Below are 17,072 nucleotides of genomic sequence, written 5' to 3'. Positions count from 1 at the left end.
AGCCATGGATGTGTGTTTATATGCATTACATGTCTGATGCGATATACTGTGAAACTGGTGTTTAGAGTTAAATAAGCAAGATATCCTCACTTCTGATAATTAGTGGAATCTAGCCTGCTCCTCATCAATCAACTTTTAGAAAGCTGGTAGAGGATGGGCTCCATTTGCCTGCCAGATTCAATCTTACAAATTACTTCAAATAATGGCCAACAGGACATCACAATTTCAGACATGTAAGTTGAAATGCATTCCCATCCTATAAACAAATTTCTAAAAATGTTAAGCTCCTTTTCTTTAAAACAATCAATAATTAAGTGAAATTTGATAAATATCATTTTAACACATAATAACCTCAAGGCAAAAATCTGAGGTGATTTAGTTGTTCAAGGTATATAAAATAAGTACAGCCTCTGCTTTCAAAGAGATACATGTACATAAATAACTTGAATGCATAAAAAGACATGAAAATTATCTCTGAAACTCAGTAACATTTAATAGGAGCACAGTGAGAATACTGAAGGGAATTAGGTGTTTCTTTTAGAAAGTAGTTCTCAAGAAAATTCTTGAATTATGAGTTAAATTTCAAAACAGATGAAGAAAAGGAGAAATAAGTATGTGGTAGAGAGATTAACGTCCCCGTTCCCAAAGATATTCACATCCTAATCTCAGGGCCTGTGAATATGCTACCTGAAATGACAAAGGGAACCCTACAGTTGTGATTAAATTAAGGATGATCCTGGATTATCGGGGTGAGCCCAGTGTAATCGCTGGGGTGCTTACAAGGCAAAGAGGGAGACAGGAGAGTCAGAGAAAGAGATGTGAGGGCAGAAGCTGGGGCTGGAGTGAGGGAGAGACCTGAAGACGCCCTGCTATTGGCTTTGAAGACAGAGCAAGGCAATGCAAGCTGCCGAAGGCAGGTGACCTCTAGAAGCTGGAAAGCCCCAGGAAACGGGTTCTCCCCCAGAACCTCCAGGACAAATGCGGCCCTGCAGACACCCTGATGATAGCCGGTGAGACTGTGACCTCCAGAACTTCAGAGAATAAATTTGTGTTGTTTTAAGCCACTACATTTCTGGTGACTTTTTACAGCAGCAATAGGAAATTAATTCAAAGCGGTTCTGAACAAACACAAAAAGGGGAAAACATAGTTGTGGTTCAGGAAATTATAGGAGCAGAGCACTGCGTTAAGTGACAAACACAGAAAGGCTACAATACAAAATCTAAAATCTGGAGAAAAAAAAGTTTACTGATAACACACGGAAGAAGAGTGTCATGAAACAGGTAGTAGCCTCATTAGTTCATTTACTTATAAATTCCTCAATAAATATGTATTGAGCATGTACTATTTTCAAGATCTCTTCTAGGAACTAGATATAACCAGTCTCATTTTACTTTGTAGAAATAAAAATTGTTACTTCCCTTTTAGGTGTAATTTCTAATTATGTAATGAAAGTCTTAAAAATGTTCATATTTGCTCAAATAATTCACTGAGAACACAACCCAAGGAAATTGTATGAAAGTAAAACACATGAGTGCTCCAGGCATCAGGGAATCATGATACCAAAACATTCCCCATCCGAGCTCCCAAGAACTGACAGTTTCCCTCAGAAATTTGAAGAAAGAGCAGAATGAATTAGTCCAAGGACACAGGATGACCTTGTGGGGAGAGAAAAGGTCCCTACAGATAGTTCACAGGCAAGAGAATTTGTCTTCAGCAATGGGACTATGGGAATTTTGCATAGTAGTTGTTTGTTTTGTATTTCTATTTTTTCTGCAGGCAAATAGTGACATTTCAGTATCTAATTAAAGAAGTATAAACAAGAAAGGCAGATGGTAAACGCTTATAACTGAACAAAGAGAAAAGGAAGTCAAAGGTGCACAACAGGCCACTAAGCTCCAATCCTCTCCAGGAGGCAGAGCTGGACCTCAGGCACATCCGCCCTGCCTGCCCCCCATCCTCCCTTTGGCCTTCCCGTCCTGCTCCTTCTCCTACCCACAGTACCCACAGGCGGCTCAAGGAGGAGTTACTAATTGCAGTACCCTGTTCCTCCACTTTAACGTTCCATTCTCAACTTGGGTCTTTGATAGGCAGTGAAAACTTTAGACAATTCTTTGAGCACAAAGAAAAAAAATCACTCTCTCAGGTACTCAGGAGTACACTGCACTGTATTGTAAAACATTTTGGATGCTGAAAGAGACTGGCCCTGACAGCTTGTCATTGTCTGCTTCTATTCTGACCAAAATCCTATTTTTCAGAATAGGTTTTCTGCAATTTGCATCGCTTTTCCTAATCATGACTAAAGAGTTATAACTGACCAAATAAGACACAACAAAAATAAAAAACTGCAAGTTCTTGATCTTAAATATAAACCTTTCCAGTCATTTCTAGTAAAAATTGAAAATATAAAATACCTTAGTATGATGGACTTCACCACTCTCAAAATCAAAGCAATCTTGGCAAATTTACAGGTGATGGTAATAAAGGTAACATTGAGTACTTAGTCAACTTACAGTCAGACTATACAATAAATATGTTTCAGGATTTCTTTTAATCTTCACTGCCTATAAGCTGGTTATTATTATCCCCATCTTACAAATAAGGAAAGCAAGACAAAGATGCCAGTAACTTGTCCAATATTACTCAAATAATTAATGCAACTCTTGCCACAACAGAAACCTTGGAAATGAAGTGAATGAGCAGACAAACTGTGTCAGAAGAACCTGTAAAGTTAATCTTGGCTCTCCCCCTGGGGTACACATTGGCCTCTAGGTGAACCCCAAACTTTTCTGGGCTCTTCTACCTCCACTCCTGGTACTTAAGCACCAGTTCTGCTCTCCCTAAGCTCCAATATTTAAGTCTGTGTAATATGTATCATCACAACATAGCCTCGTGATTATTAGATCTCCAGCTATTGACTTCAAACATTCATTGGGAAGGAGAGACACACCTCTGAGAACTACTAAAGTGCTTTCCCATTCCAGGCACCAAAAAGGAGAGTTAGTGGAGTCTCATGGGGCAGTAACAGACAGCTTGTCACATTGGTACTTGAGTCACATATGACAGACCCTGAACAATTTGCAACGTGCACCTGCTAACCTCTAACTGCACACAGGCAAAGGGTCCACACAGGAATAAGAGGCAGATATGCAGAGAGAAACTAAGCCACAGCACATTCAATTAAGGTCAGAGAAAAAGCACCACAGTAGGAGGTCAAGAATCAGAGTTCTGGCCCTAACATAAGTTAAAACATGTTTTCATGGCAAAAATAACATTAACAGTTATAAATCTCCAGCCACAGGCAGCAGTAGTAACAACTGAAAATCTTGTTGTGCAGGTCCAGGGTGTTCTACACACATTGCCTCTAATCTTAACACAAACTTTGAACTAAGTGCTGCTACCCCCAATTTTACAGATATGAAAACTGAAGTTCAGAGGTGACGTAAGATGGCCAAGGGCACGGACTGGAAGTGATAGGACTATTAGACCTAATTGCAGGGCCCATACTTGCTGCTCCTCCCACCATGAATGACTCAAGATCACTGGAAGCAAAGTAGCACAGTGGCTGCGCGCAATCTCCCGGGTGGCTCACCCCCCACCCATCCCACTGGGAAGCCTGCAGCCCTGGCCCCTCCCACCAGCCACTACCACGAACCTTTCCAGCCCAGATTCTACCTCTCAAGAGACAAGCCAGACTTCTAATCTCACTGACACACAGAAAATTTGAACCATTGCAGTGAACCGCCAAAGACTTCATTCCTCCTCTAACACTTGCTAAACTAGACGCTTGTAAAAGGTAAGGATTTGTTTTTCTCATGGTTTTATTTTCAGCATCTACCACAGTGCCTGCCGCATAGTAGATTCAATAGATATTCTTAATCAAAAGTAAAAGCAACGTGGAAACAAAAGCAAAAATGAACAAGTGGGACTATATCAAGCTGAAAAGCTTCTGTACAGCAAAGGACACCATCAATAAAACAAAAAGGCATCCTACAGTATGGGAGAATATATTTGTAAGTGACAGATCCGATAAAGGGTTGACATCCAAAATATATAAAGAGCTCACATACCTCAACAAACAGAAAGCAAATAATCCAATTAAAAAATGGGCAGAGGATCTGAACAGACACATCTCCAGAGAAGAAATTCAGATGGCCAACAGACACATGAAAAGATGCTCCTCATCGCTAGTCATCAGAGAAATGCAAATTAAAACCACAATGAGATATCACCTCACACCAGTAAGGATCGCCACCATCCAAAAGACAAACAACAACAAATGTTGGTGAGGTTGTGGAGAAAGGGGAACCCTCCTACACTGCTGGTGGGAATGTAAATTAGTTCAACCATTGTGAAAGCAGTATGGAGGTTCCTCAAAAAACTAAAAATAGAAATACCATTTGACCAAGGAATTCCACTTCTAGGAATTTACCCTAAGAATGCAGCAGCCCAGTTTGAAAAAGACAGATGCACCCCTATGTTTATTGCAGCACTATTTACAATAGCCAAGAAATGGAAGCAACCTAAGTGTCCATCAGTAGATGAATGGATAAAGATGTGGTACATATACACAATGGAATATTATTCAGCCATAAGAAGAAAACAAATCCTACCATTTACAACAATATGGATGGAGCTAGAGGGTATTATGCTCAGTGAAATAAGCCAGGCAGAAAAAGACAAGTACCAAATGATTTCACTCATCTATGGAGTATAAGAACAAAGAAAAAAACTGAAAGAACAAAATGGCAGCAGACTCACAGAACCCAAGAATGGACTAACAGTTACCAAAGGGAACGGGGCTGGGGAGGATGGGTGGGAAGGGAGGGATAAGGGGAAAAAGGGGGGGGCATTACGATTAGCAGACATAATGTGGGGGGGCATGGGGAGGATTGTACAACACAGAGAAGACAAGTAGTGATACTATAGCATCCTACTATGCTGATGGACAGTGACTGTAAGGGGGTATGTGGGGGGGACTTGGTGAAGGGGGGAACCTAGTAAACATAATGTTCTTCGTGTAATTGTAGATTAATGATACCAAAAGAAAAAAAAAGTAAAAGCAATGTGCTGTGTTATGCAAAACCAAAGGTAAAACCCAAGATGGGGCAGGGGAGGGGGGTGCAGGATTTACACTTTGTTCACTTCCTGCAACACACACATGCACTTACTTAATATAGAAACATACCTGGCTTAATCTAATAGTTGATTAAGTGTGAAACACTATAAGGATTCCCACTCCTAAATTAATGAGTCAAGGACACTGGCCCCAACACTATTATTTCACATTATTCTGAAAGATTTAGCCAATGGGAAGGAAAAGGAATAAATATTAGAAAGGATATAGCAACATTATTTTAGTTTGCCTAAGATAATTATCTCCTACCAACCCAGAGAAATGAAAAATTTTATTAGAATAAAAGAGTTGAGCATCATAACTAGAACAAAATAAACAAGCAAAACATGATGGACAATATTAAGCAGTGAGGGGAATAAATCCTGCATGGAATTTTGTAGAATATTACCCCAGTTATGTCCCCCAGACTGTTGTGGTTATTGTGTTCATATATATGTACATAAATACCCAGGAAATTATCCCAAGGATATGGGTGTAAATGAACAGTAGTTACTGCTCAGGCATACAATGAGTGTCTGTTATACAGTGCACCCTATTCTAATGTTCTCATAACAATCCTATGATTGTTGAACAAACCAAGGCCTAAAGATTTAGTAACTTGTCAAATGTCTCAAAGCTAGAGGTCACAGACCTAAGAGTCAAATCCAACCTCTCTGGCTCCACAGTGAGGACATTTCTGCCAAAACACACTTTTCTGGACAAGAGAATAAGAAATTGTCCAAATTTTATTTTTTCACATTCTTGGTTTTACTTAACTTCTGAACCTCAGTATTCTTATCTATAAAATGGGGATAGCAACACATACTTCAAAGACACCCAGAAATGGGTCCAAATTTTGGACTGAAAGGGACTTCTTGATACAAGGAATGTATTCATGTACTACAGTGTAAAAATCACAAGAAGAAATAACTTCTAAAGTGAAAACAGATAAGAGAATGAAAGGACACAAAATTCAAACATCAATAAGGTCTTTCAAATATCAGCATTGTTCATCTGGCCTCATGAATTTGGGCCACACCCACAGTGGTAAAATATTGAAATCATTAATTCTGTTGCAAATAAGCATCATTATCTGTGCTAACAACATGTGTCACAACGATATCCCAAACTTGAAGAAAGGTTCTCATCATAAGAGAGATTTGTCCCGTTTTTCCTTCAAATGCAACAAGGGGAAAGCCGGCCCAAATTTAGTAGATTAAGCCTAATTCAATTCTTACTCAATCACTCAAAATAACCTAATGGTTTCTAGAAACCAATCATGGGCTGTCTTCTATTCTTCAACAAACAAAGAAGGGAGGATAATCGGCAGCTACATCTGAGAGGCAGGCTTCCTTCAGAAACTAGAAGACACTTTGTGAGACTCTTTACTATTTTAAAACAAGAAATTTCTTAATATAATGCCTATGTTATAAAACAATGCCATAAAAGGGAACAGGAAAAATCAATGATTCATTACTGTAAGCAACAGCAAACTAAAAGGACTTGAGATCAGATACTGAATAAGGCTCTTCAATAGCTTTTTAATCTGAGTGAAAAAGACATGTTTATAAATGAAATTAATCACTCTTAGCATTAAACAAAATAATCATCTCTGAAATATTATTCATAACACAGCACCAATAAACATGGGACAATATGTAGAGTAGGGATATTAGCAAGCAAGTTATACAGTTTGCAACCTGAGGCACATTATGGAGATGTGGATGAATTTCAAGAACTGCATTAAGTCAGGTACTGGTCTAAGCTACTAAGAGAACATAGCCTGCTGTATATAGTCACAATGAGTGTTCTGTCAGAATCACCACATAAAGAATTAAGCCCAAGGTTGTTAATCACAAATTCAGAAGATTCATTAAACATAAATAGTACTCATTTTTGAAAAAAAAAAAAAAAAAAATATATATATATATATATATATATATATGCATGTTTCCACATGCACATTTCCAAAAAATATTTGAAATGGTTGATTTTTGATAAGCAAAAGGGCAGGTTTTCTCGCCTCATATCCTTAGGATCAGTGTTGACAGCCTTTAGATCTTGTGACATCTAAGAAACAAAATATACACCATGAAAGCAAAAAACAACCGTTTTTTTAAAGCAGCAGTTAAAAACAGCACAGCTCTGAGTTCTAAGAAAGGAGGTAGATAACATAATTAAAACAAATTCCTCTATTTAAATCAACTAATTGTCATTAATTTGTGTCGTGACAAAAAATGAGTTTGCTATCCCTCAGTTAGGTCAACATTTAAGTACAAATGGAGAAAACAGAATTTTGAGCAATATGTAATTATGCTACAGAGATCATACATTAGATGAATTATAATCACAAACCCCTCCAAGAATCTTTGAAAATTACCATGTCTCCCATACTGTAAATAACTAAAACACTAGACTTAATTTCCAAAAGTCATCAGTAGATGGTACAATAAACTTTACTGTTTGCTTTTTATGAAGATGATGAGAAGGGGAATAGAAATTTCTAAAACATGATGCTAGGTTCAACTCACTTGACAATCAGATGTGACCAACCAGGAACATAACAACTGGCATTTGCTAGGTGCTTACCATACACTAGCATATGAAGTGGATTCTACTAGGAAGGCCATTGTATTGACAAAAAGAACGATACTAAGATACGTAACTAGTCTGAGGCCACCCAGCTACCTGTCGGCCAAGCCAGGATTCAAAGCCAGGTCTGAACTGGCCTCAAGTTTATGATATACTACAAAGGCCAGATTGCTCAACTTGGGGATTTAGATTTCTGACTTAAATATTTCTTATTATGTTAAACTGCCAGTCTTTAAAACTCACAGATTATTTTACAAATAAATACACCAGTACAGATGTGGAAATGGTTCATGGCAATTGTGAATTTTTTCTCTCCTTTTTCCAAAATTAGACCTGACAATTGTTTGTCCAGCTATAGTTACCAGAAATAAAATGATTTTTTGAAGAAACAGTGCAAGGAATAAAATGTACTAGTTAAGAGTGGCATTCTGGAATCATTTTAGATTCGAATCCCTATTCTTCCACCAGTGAACTGGGTATGAGCTTGGACAATTTACTCATCCTCTCTAAGCTGTGGTTTCCTCATCTATAAAGGAGATGGAAAAGAAAATTTTTTTTAAACACACATCTCATTGGCCAGACAAAAATTAAATGAGATGACATAACACACTTAAAACAAGGGTCCCTTGGGACTGCTGTGGAGATGGACACACACACATAACTCTCACACAATCCACTGACCCATAATGCACAGCCAGCATCTGTAGGCTTTTTACTTTCTTTGTCACCAAGGCTTTCTGGTACATTCACATGTACCGACGGCACAACTGACACATTCTATAGATCTCACTGTTGCGTTCACCCTACCCTTCCACACCAAAGCCTGTCGAGGGGTTTCCCCTTCTGGTTCCTGTCCTAGCAGCTTTTTTATGAACCCTGATAAACAAACTCAGTACACATCTCCTGAGGACCTGCTGGGGCCAGGTGCGGTGCTGGAGGCTGATGACATGCTGGCAGCAGGGCAAACACAGATCCCAACCTTTGGAGCCACAGGCATCCAGCAGGGCACACACAGACCGGGCGGAGCAGTGACAGAAACTGAGACTCTGCCTTTCAGATCGTGGGGGTCGGAGCTCTTCAGCCAGTCTGACACAGACCTGGTACGGTCCCTGAGGCCTATGCCCCTGGCAAAGCACCTGTTCTGGGCGCTGGGCCTCTGCCACTCAGAAAATCAGTACAAACTCATCACACCTGTTCTGAGAATGCTTCATGAATATTCTACACATAAGCAAATGTGAATAACACGTAGGTTTTTGGGTTTTGAGTGTGCAATGGTTCCAACAGCTGGGAGAGAGGAAATGCGTTTGCTGACATGCTGTTGCTGTCTGGGCCGGTCCTGACCAGGGCAGCTGTTTCTGGAGTAGCAGAGAGAGAAGTGAAAAGTCAGGTCTTCCTGCCACCTTTAGACTTTCCCTTCTATCCATGTCCCCAGGGCAGCCAAGGACGCAGCTGCTTCCCCCTTCCCGCCCAACACAAACTAGGAGAGAAGCCAAGAGGAAGGAAGTGGTCAGGTCAGCAGCCCTGCCCCCTGCTGCTTGAGGAGAGGTCAGCAATGTGATCCCTGCCTGCAGGTCACAAGGGACGACTCAGGCTTGACTCAGAAGGTCCCCCACCCCCACAGTAACTCCCTCATGCGGATGATGTCAGGCTTCTCCTCCTCCATCACCCAGGGTACCAATGGTTCTGAAACAGTAGAGGCAGGTAAATGAGTAAATCTTGTATAGAACACATACCAGGAGATGGAAAGTGACAGGCATCTAGGCAAACATGGCCAAGCCAGGCTGCCTGGCCTGCACAGCATTCTAAGATTGGGGAAGTTTACATTCTCCTGACATGCTGAATGAACAGTGGGTCTGCAGTTCCAAGTAGTCTGAGACAGGCTGCCCTGATTCAGAAAGAGCATGCCCCTTTCCCATCACCTCGGCAGCCCTGTACACAGCAGCCCACCATTAGTTCACACCACCTGCCTGGCTGGCCCATTGCGTGACACCATCCCAGTGCTAAGTGTTACAACTGTTTATCTCACACTACGCTGAGTGGAATATCAAGTCGCATAGGTCAAGAATTCAGGTTTTTGAGATTTGCAATTTCACCAAGCCTTAACACAGAAGCAGTAGCTGAGGACATAGGGGCAGTGGGAGGGGGTGGGTAAAGGACAACTCATTCTGTGTGGAGTGAGAAAAAGCTTGTCACAAGGGGCACGCGTGAGGCACTGTCAGCTCCTACTCTCACTCTTGTGGCCATGGCCAACCACAGGCCCAGGACCAAGGCCTCAAATGCCTTCATTCCATGCATTACTATTTTCAACAGGCTTTTACAAATATGAGACTGATTACACACACACACCTGAATCTCAGACCCCCTTTCCCATTTGGACAGCAGCTTTCTAGCTGCCCACAAGGAAATGGTCAGAACTGGGTTTCCCTGAGCAGTTCGAGAGAAAAGGGAACTGAGGAAAGTTCCTGCGTTCTGAATATAAGTGAGGGAGCAACAGGCTGTGCGGCCCAGGTGGCAGGCACACCTGGCCACAGCTTCAGCAGGTGCAGACCCCACACCCGTGGCAACTGCAGAGGATGGTCGCTTCTTCTATTATCTATCATGTTGTCTAATTCTTAACACAAATTATGAAACCAAAAAAGAGGAAACACATTTTAAAGAAGTGAGATGTGTTTCTGAACTCTAACCACAGCACTTTATACAACTCCTTCTTATCAATTATAATAGCTTCATCATATTGGTTCTTGCAATGTAATACTAACAAGGATTGCTCAATTATTACCATTAACAATAATCAAGTATATGTATATATGGTGCTTTAGAAATCTCAAGGTGCTCGTGTCTCCTTAGAGATAGATAAGGCAATGCTCTATGCCAACTGCACAAGTAGGGACACGAAAGCACAGAGCCCATGAGTAACTCTCTTGGTGTCACACAGCTGATCATCAGCATAGCCCTGTAGCTCACATGGATTCCAGAAATACATCAAGCAACTCAGTAGTCAAGAAAACAGTAAGCCCTGGTGAAGAGCAAACGTAGAGTTTAAGCATTTCATTTGCATACATTCATATGCACACCTTGACACACAGAGATGCCAAAGACACATTGTAAAAATTAATTTACTGTGTGATCAGTCTGAATTACAGGTTTAAAATACAGTTGTTGCCCTACTCATTAAACAACACAATAACCACAGTGCAACCACTCACTCACACCAAATCTTTCCCAAGTGGAGTCAACCTTCAATACAATGACTCCTACCTAAATGGCTAACGCTGCCGTTCCTTGCAATGAAGTGCCAGCAGAGCATCCAGGACTCTCAGCCCTGAGCACATGTCGCCCTCTAGTGGCCTACACCTACCTGCATCCCGGGTGGAGAAGTTGCAGTGACCTCCGAATATTTCTCGCATACCCTCTCAGTTCAGAGGTTTGGTTCTTTTAAAATACTCTCAATATATATATTTACTTATACCTTATACACCTATAATACCGTAATAATAATGTTTATTATAAAATTTATATAAACAGAACTTCTGAAAGTGTAAAGTTTTTAAAGACATAAATAATCTAAATAGAAGTTCTATTCATTTCTTCTTGCACCCCAATGGCTCATCTTAAGCACCCACAATGGAGACAAAACTGTTTTAGAGAGAACTTTACAGTGTGGTTTCATTTAAAAATATCAAAATTAACTTCTGTCCTTGATAAAACACTTATTATTTTCTCTTTTTAGAGTGCTTATGAGTAAATTAAGTCTGCGGGTAAATGTGGCTAAAATTCCGAAGTTCCCCAGTTCATTCTCTAGAAAGTTATAGAGTCAGGCTAACCACGCAACTTAAGTGTTTTTAGTGGATGTGGAAAAACTCTCACTGAGAAACTTTGTGCAGAAAGCTCAGAAGTCTAGAACAATTCTTGAATGGTATGCATCCCTACTTTCCGTCCAAATACGTCACTTCTATGTATTAAAAATCTGAGTACTCTAAGCCTTTAAGCCTTTTATCTAAGAAAGTCTTTATTACAAACAGACAGACTTTAAGGTTTCCACCCCAAAGGAACACAGTAACACTTCCACCTGCATCAATAAGCAGAGAATTATGTAGAATTACCATTGCCCACAGAAGTACTGAAGCATTCCTACTGAGACTAGAAATGAGATGGAAAACACATGGTCTGTATCTCATTCTCAACATTTCGACATCCTACTTGGCATCAATGATCTTGAACCTCATCTTTGAGAAGGAGGGCGATGACTTACAAATTATTCCAAAAAAGAGAAATAACCTGGAACAGGTTCACACCAGGTTCACACAAAGGGAGAACAGAGAAAGGGTTTTGCTTTTTTTATTTCTTCATTCCACACATGCATTCCCAAAGGCTACCACTAAAATCAAAGATACAATCAGTTAACTAAGGTCTTCCTAGAAAATGGGTACTATATCTGAAAACTTACTTCGGCATTCCAGCAGCTAGCACAACATGGATATACCGCTGATGTTTTCCTTTGTGAAAATATAAACTTTTTATTTCTCACCCCCAAAAAAGGTTGAGGAAAAAAATTGAAAATCCTCTGTTCATAGAGCAGTTCAATAATGGACCAATCTATTTCTAGAGAAGCAAAAGGTAAGACTGTCTGTGATGGTTAATTTTGTGTGTCCACATGGCCAGCTATGGTACCCAGTGTTTTGGTCACACTCCAGTCTAGTGTTGCTGTGAAGGTTTTTTTTTTTGAATGTGAAAAACAGTTAAATCAGTTAACTTTGAGAAAAGCAATTCTCCCTGAGTGAGAGGGCCTCATCCAATCATTCAAAGGTGATAAGGGAAAAAAAGACAAGGTCCCCGGATGAAGAAGGAATTCTGCCTGCAGACTCAAGTCTGCAACATCCCCATGCTGAGTCCCCAGCCTGCTGGCCTGCCCTGCACATTTCAGATTTGCCAGCCCCCACAATCGGGTGAGCCAATTCCTTAAAGTGAATAGATACTTCTCTCTCACTTTCATGAAATATATGTAAATTTCCCCCTATTGGTTCTCTCAGGAGAATCCTTTGTCTAATACATTTGTCCACAAATTCTTCAAAGACCCTGACCCCAAGTATTCAGTCACTGCTCTGATGCACAAAACATTAAAATACATTTCCCCTAAGCTGAAGCCAAACCATTATATAAAGTACAATCACTAGAGGAAGGCTATGCTGCTAACACTTAAATGATGGAGAATGCTGACAAAAGGGCCAAGAAAATGCTTTTAAATCAATACACACAGCAGACCAGTCCAATGGGCATCTCACTTTAATAATACTGGGTCATTTTAGTCCAATAACAGCATGACTTCAGGGCACAGGCACCTTCATAACAGTTAAGGGGAAAGGCTTTGCTGGAATTTACTGAACAAAAAAGAAAATATGTTAAGAAAATAAAAGGTGGAAAAGAAGGAAGGAAATATTAACTACCTCTTGGTTTTCTTTGTTTTGGTTAGCCCAGAAAATCTTATGATAAAGTGTTTCCATTGAATTGCTGGAGTCAGTTCGGTCAAAACAGTGTCGATCCAACACTTCCAACGTGTGCAAAACCCGACTTATTGTCACCCCTAGATGCAGAAATTAAGGAAGTGGTTAGAAAAGTTAAACAAAGAGCAGCATAGTACAAAACCATCATTGCACGGGGCACAACACATTTTAGGAGATTATCATTCTTGACAAGTAATGACGCGATAGCATCTTACTACACTGATAGACTGTGAACTGCAGTAGGAGGTGGTGAGAACTTGATAATATGGGTGAATGTTGAAAACACAATGTTGTTCATGTGAAACCTTCATAAGATTGTGTATAAATGATACTATAATATAATATAATAAAATACAATAAAAAAAGAAAAGAAATTATCATTCTCAGCATATAAGAAATCCTAACAAAATCAAAGCTGACATTCTTGACAGCTAGGATCTGAAGGGCACAGGCTGAAGTGCATCTTCAAGATTCAATGGGTGGCTCTGTCAAAAAGCATCTTCATCCAGTGTGAATTGATTTATAAGACTCAGAAACCAGCACAGAACCCAACTCACAAGCACTCTTGCTGCCATGTCCTGTACCTGCTGTTGATTCTTGGCACTTGTCAAAAGACCACCGAACTTCCACTGCACGGCCTCTTTGTTTTATCTGCTGTTCTACCTCATAAATCCTTGCCCGAACCTGAAAGATAATCACTTCTTATTAACTTGTGTTTGGAAAGCCACAGTGGCTGTCTAAATTATGTCAGGTTTTTCCACATGAGCAGAGCATCCTACAGTGAACTAAAATCTTGACTGCATTGTAGGAAATTCAGCCTGTTGCCCAAGAAGTGCACTTTAAAATTTACAATGGTGACTCAATGCCAGTTTTCAGCAATGTTCCCAAAAATAAATAACTGCAAAAAAATCTTTACAAGTGAAAAAATTTCAAGACATCATATGAAAACTTGAAAGTTCTAAAATACCACATTGAGCCACTCTCCTATGTATGAAAGCAACTAGCCACATTTTATTAACTTAAGAAAACTGGTTCTAAATATTAGTCACAACCTTGAAGTCACAGTTTAAGGTTCTGAAGTTTTTGAACCAAATAACCCAGCACAAATATATAACAGTTACAAACTATCATAGACTACTAGCTATGGGAATCGTGATCATATATGAAAACTACCACCACATTTACTGTCTGGGTGGTGGAACTCTGCTAGAATTGCCCAGCAAGAGGCTGAGAAGAAAGGGAGCAACATGATGAGCTTCTGCAGCTCAGAGAGGCAAAATACTTCCCCCAGGTCACCCAGAGAGACGGGGGCAGAATGGCAGCCAGGCATCTGAGATGCTGAAACGCACTTGGACCACTGTGCTCTATGCTTCTTGAAGATGGAAACACCCATCAAACCAGAATTATCAGGAAGTCTACCTGCTGATTGAAAGCCGTGTTCCCACCCGGCATGGGGAGGCTGGAGGGGGCCACCTGCAGCAGATCCAGGGGCGAGCCTGGGTTTGAGCTTTTATTGTCATTTGTGGAATAATTCCACACCAAGGCACTTGGGCAACACAGAGTGACAGTCTAGAAATAAAGCAAGAAAATCCACATTATTTAAAGGAAAGAGAAAAGTATAACAGCTTAACAGTAAAAATGACTCCTTGTCATAACTACATTATAACTTCCTACCATTGAGTTTAACATATGAACACCTTACCCCATTCTGAACTTTTCAAGTGGTAAGACAAAAACTAAGATAGAAGTATTAATTTGAAAGGGAGGAAGTACAGCTATTGAGAAATTAAGGAATATAATTCATAAGCTGGTATTCAAGCACAGGAAACCAAGGAAATTTAATAAAAATGCAGTAGTCATCACTTCAAAATTGTCACTTAATATTTTTCATGCAATTTAAAAAAATGAGATGGAATTAGCATATGTAATTTCTAAGGTTATGAAATCTAGAAAGAATGTTTTGTTTTAGGCTCTGAAATAATGGTTCAGTAATAGCTTCCTAAATACTCGGCAGACAGGAACCCTGGACCAGGGAGAAGGCAAACTTTTCCTATAAAAATAAGCTTTTAAAGTCACCTATTCTTTTTTTGTTTTTTTTTTTTTTCAATAACTCACTGGAAATGTGAACCCTATTCTTAGGTCATAGGCTGAATCTGATTGTAGCTTGCCTACTTCCTTAGACCTTGTAGACATTTTTTAACTCAACCAGATCGCACAAAGCATTTTCTAAGGTCATTTTATTAATGTCACAACAACCCCATGAGGAAGGTAGTGTTATTCCCCAATTGTACCAAAGAGGGATATGAGCCACAGAGGACATGAGCAACGAGCCCAAGCTGATTTTGGCACACATGCTTGGAACCACTGTGCCAATCCTGCTGCCCCTCAGTGTGGAATATCACAGCTCATATTGGAGTGAGCACACTCACTCTGTGCTGAACACTCCTGCGGAAGCTTTCAGTCACATAACCTCAACTCTGTCCCATAATAAATTAGCAACTATCCTCATCCCTCCCCACACACACAGGCAAAAGAGAGGTTCAAGGTTAAAGTTACTAAGTGGCAGAGCAGAAGCTCAAATCAGGTCTATGATGATTCTGAAGAGTACGTCTTTACTATCATGCTATCATGCCACACAACAACTATGTGAGCTTAGAGGATGAATGCAATATTGTTTTTATAGAAAGCAAATGTAAATATTAAAAGACTAGATTCTGAGGTCCGAGAGACATCTCTGTGGAAACCAGAGAGCAGATACAAAGAAGGTCAGGTCCCTGAACCCCACCAAAGCACCTGCCTCCACTGGCCCACGTCCCTACCTCCTTCCCCGTCAGTGAGAATGTGGGCTTCTTGTCACCGGCCCATGATGGAGCCTTTCTGAGTTCTTAAGTCCAAAGCCACCAATACCCAGGGCACTGAGGTACCAAACATCCCTATTCTCAAGCTCTCCTCCTACTAGTTTACCCTCGGCTTAGAAATATGTTCAAGTCTGCCCATCAAAACAAATTTTTTAAAAAATCTCCACTCACCTAGCAGCCTCTCTCTTTCTTCCCTTCACAGACTTATTTCTCAGAGGAATAGGTGGCATCACTCTCCTCATTCTTATCACCCCCAACCCACCTTACCAGGGCTTCTCCCCCACCACTCGGCTAATCATCAGTGACTACCATTCAGTCAAGACCAATTCCAGCCACCTTCTTATCAGACTTCCCCAATCCCAACACTGCCCTTTGGAAAGTTTCTGCAGCACTGAGAGAAGCAGCTTAGCATGGTGGTTAAAAGTGTGGGCTCCTCATCCAGCCTGTCTGGGTGTGAATTCCTGCTTTGCCACTTGTTTGCTATGTGGCCTATGCCACCATTTCATTACTGATGTTACAGGAATAATATTGGTTCCTATTTTATAGAATGGTTCTGAGCACTAAATGACTTAATATATGTTACAGCTTGGAACAGTGCCCTAGAGCATAATAAATGCTAATAAAATGACCAATTATGACAATATTATTCTTATTCGCATCTGCTCTGCCTCTGTAACAACTCCTTCCCTGTCCTCCTCTCTCCAGTCTGGCCAAACTCTCCGGTGGCCTCCATGGGCTTCCTTCCTGCCCTCTCCCCGCCGCCCATGCCCCTCAGGCCCGCAGGTCATCTCTCACCACTAATTTTAGGAGATCTCACCCCTCTCAGGCTTTTGACCAGCTAAGTGGCCCAGTGATTCAAATCCACATTATCTGGATGGCTGTCGGCCCTCATCTTCAGAATCAGACATGTAGCATACTGAACATATTCACCTGGAGATTCTAAGAGACTAAAATCATCCAAAATAGCCCAAAACTCACCTACACTTTTCCAAACTGATCTCTTTGCC

At 40.5% G+C, this 17,072-nt stretch overlaps 1 protein-coding gene across 1 annotated transcript in view; it reads right to left on the bottom strand.

The window, feature by feature from the left end:
- MED12L (mediator complex subunit 12L) overlaps positions 1-17,072 on the bottom strand; it is a 326,362-nt gene that overhangs the window by 226,893 nt on the left and 82,397 nt on the right. The window contains 3 exon segments of the mRNA XM_057499138.1: positions 13,151-13,287; positions 13,792-13,891; positions 14,627-14,776. Of these exon segments, the coding sequence (XP_057355121.1) occupies positions 13,151-13,287; positions 13,792-13,891; positions 14,627-14,776 (387 nt within the window).

This window comes from Manis pentadactyla, chromosome 1 (assembly GCF_030020395.1).
Source record: "Manis pentadactyla isolate mManPen7 chromosome 1, mManPen7.hap1, whole genome shotgun sequence".
NCBI classification, from domain to species: Eukaryota; Metazoa; Chordata; class Mammalia; order Pholidota; family Manidae; genus Manis; species Manis pentadactyla.
This window is presented reverse-complemented; position numbering and strand designations above follow the sequence as displayed.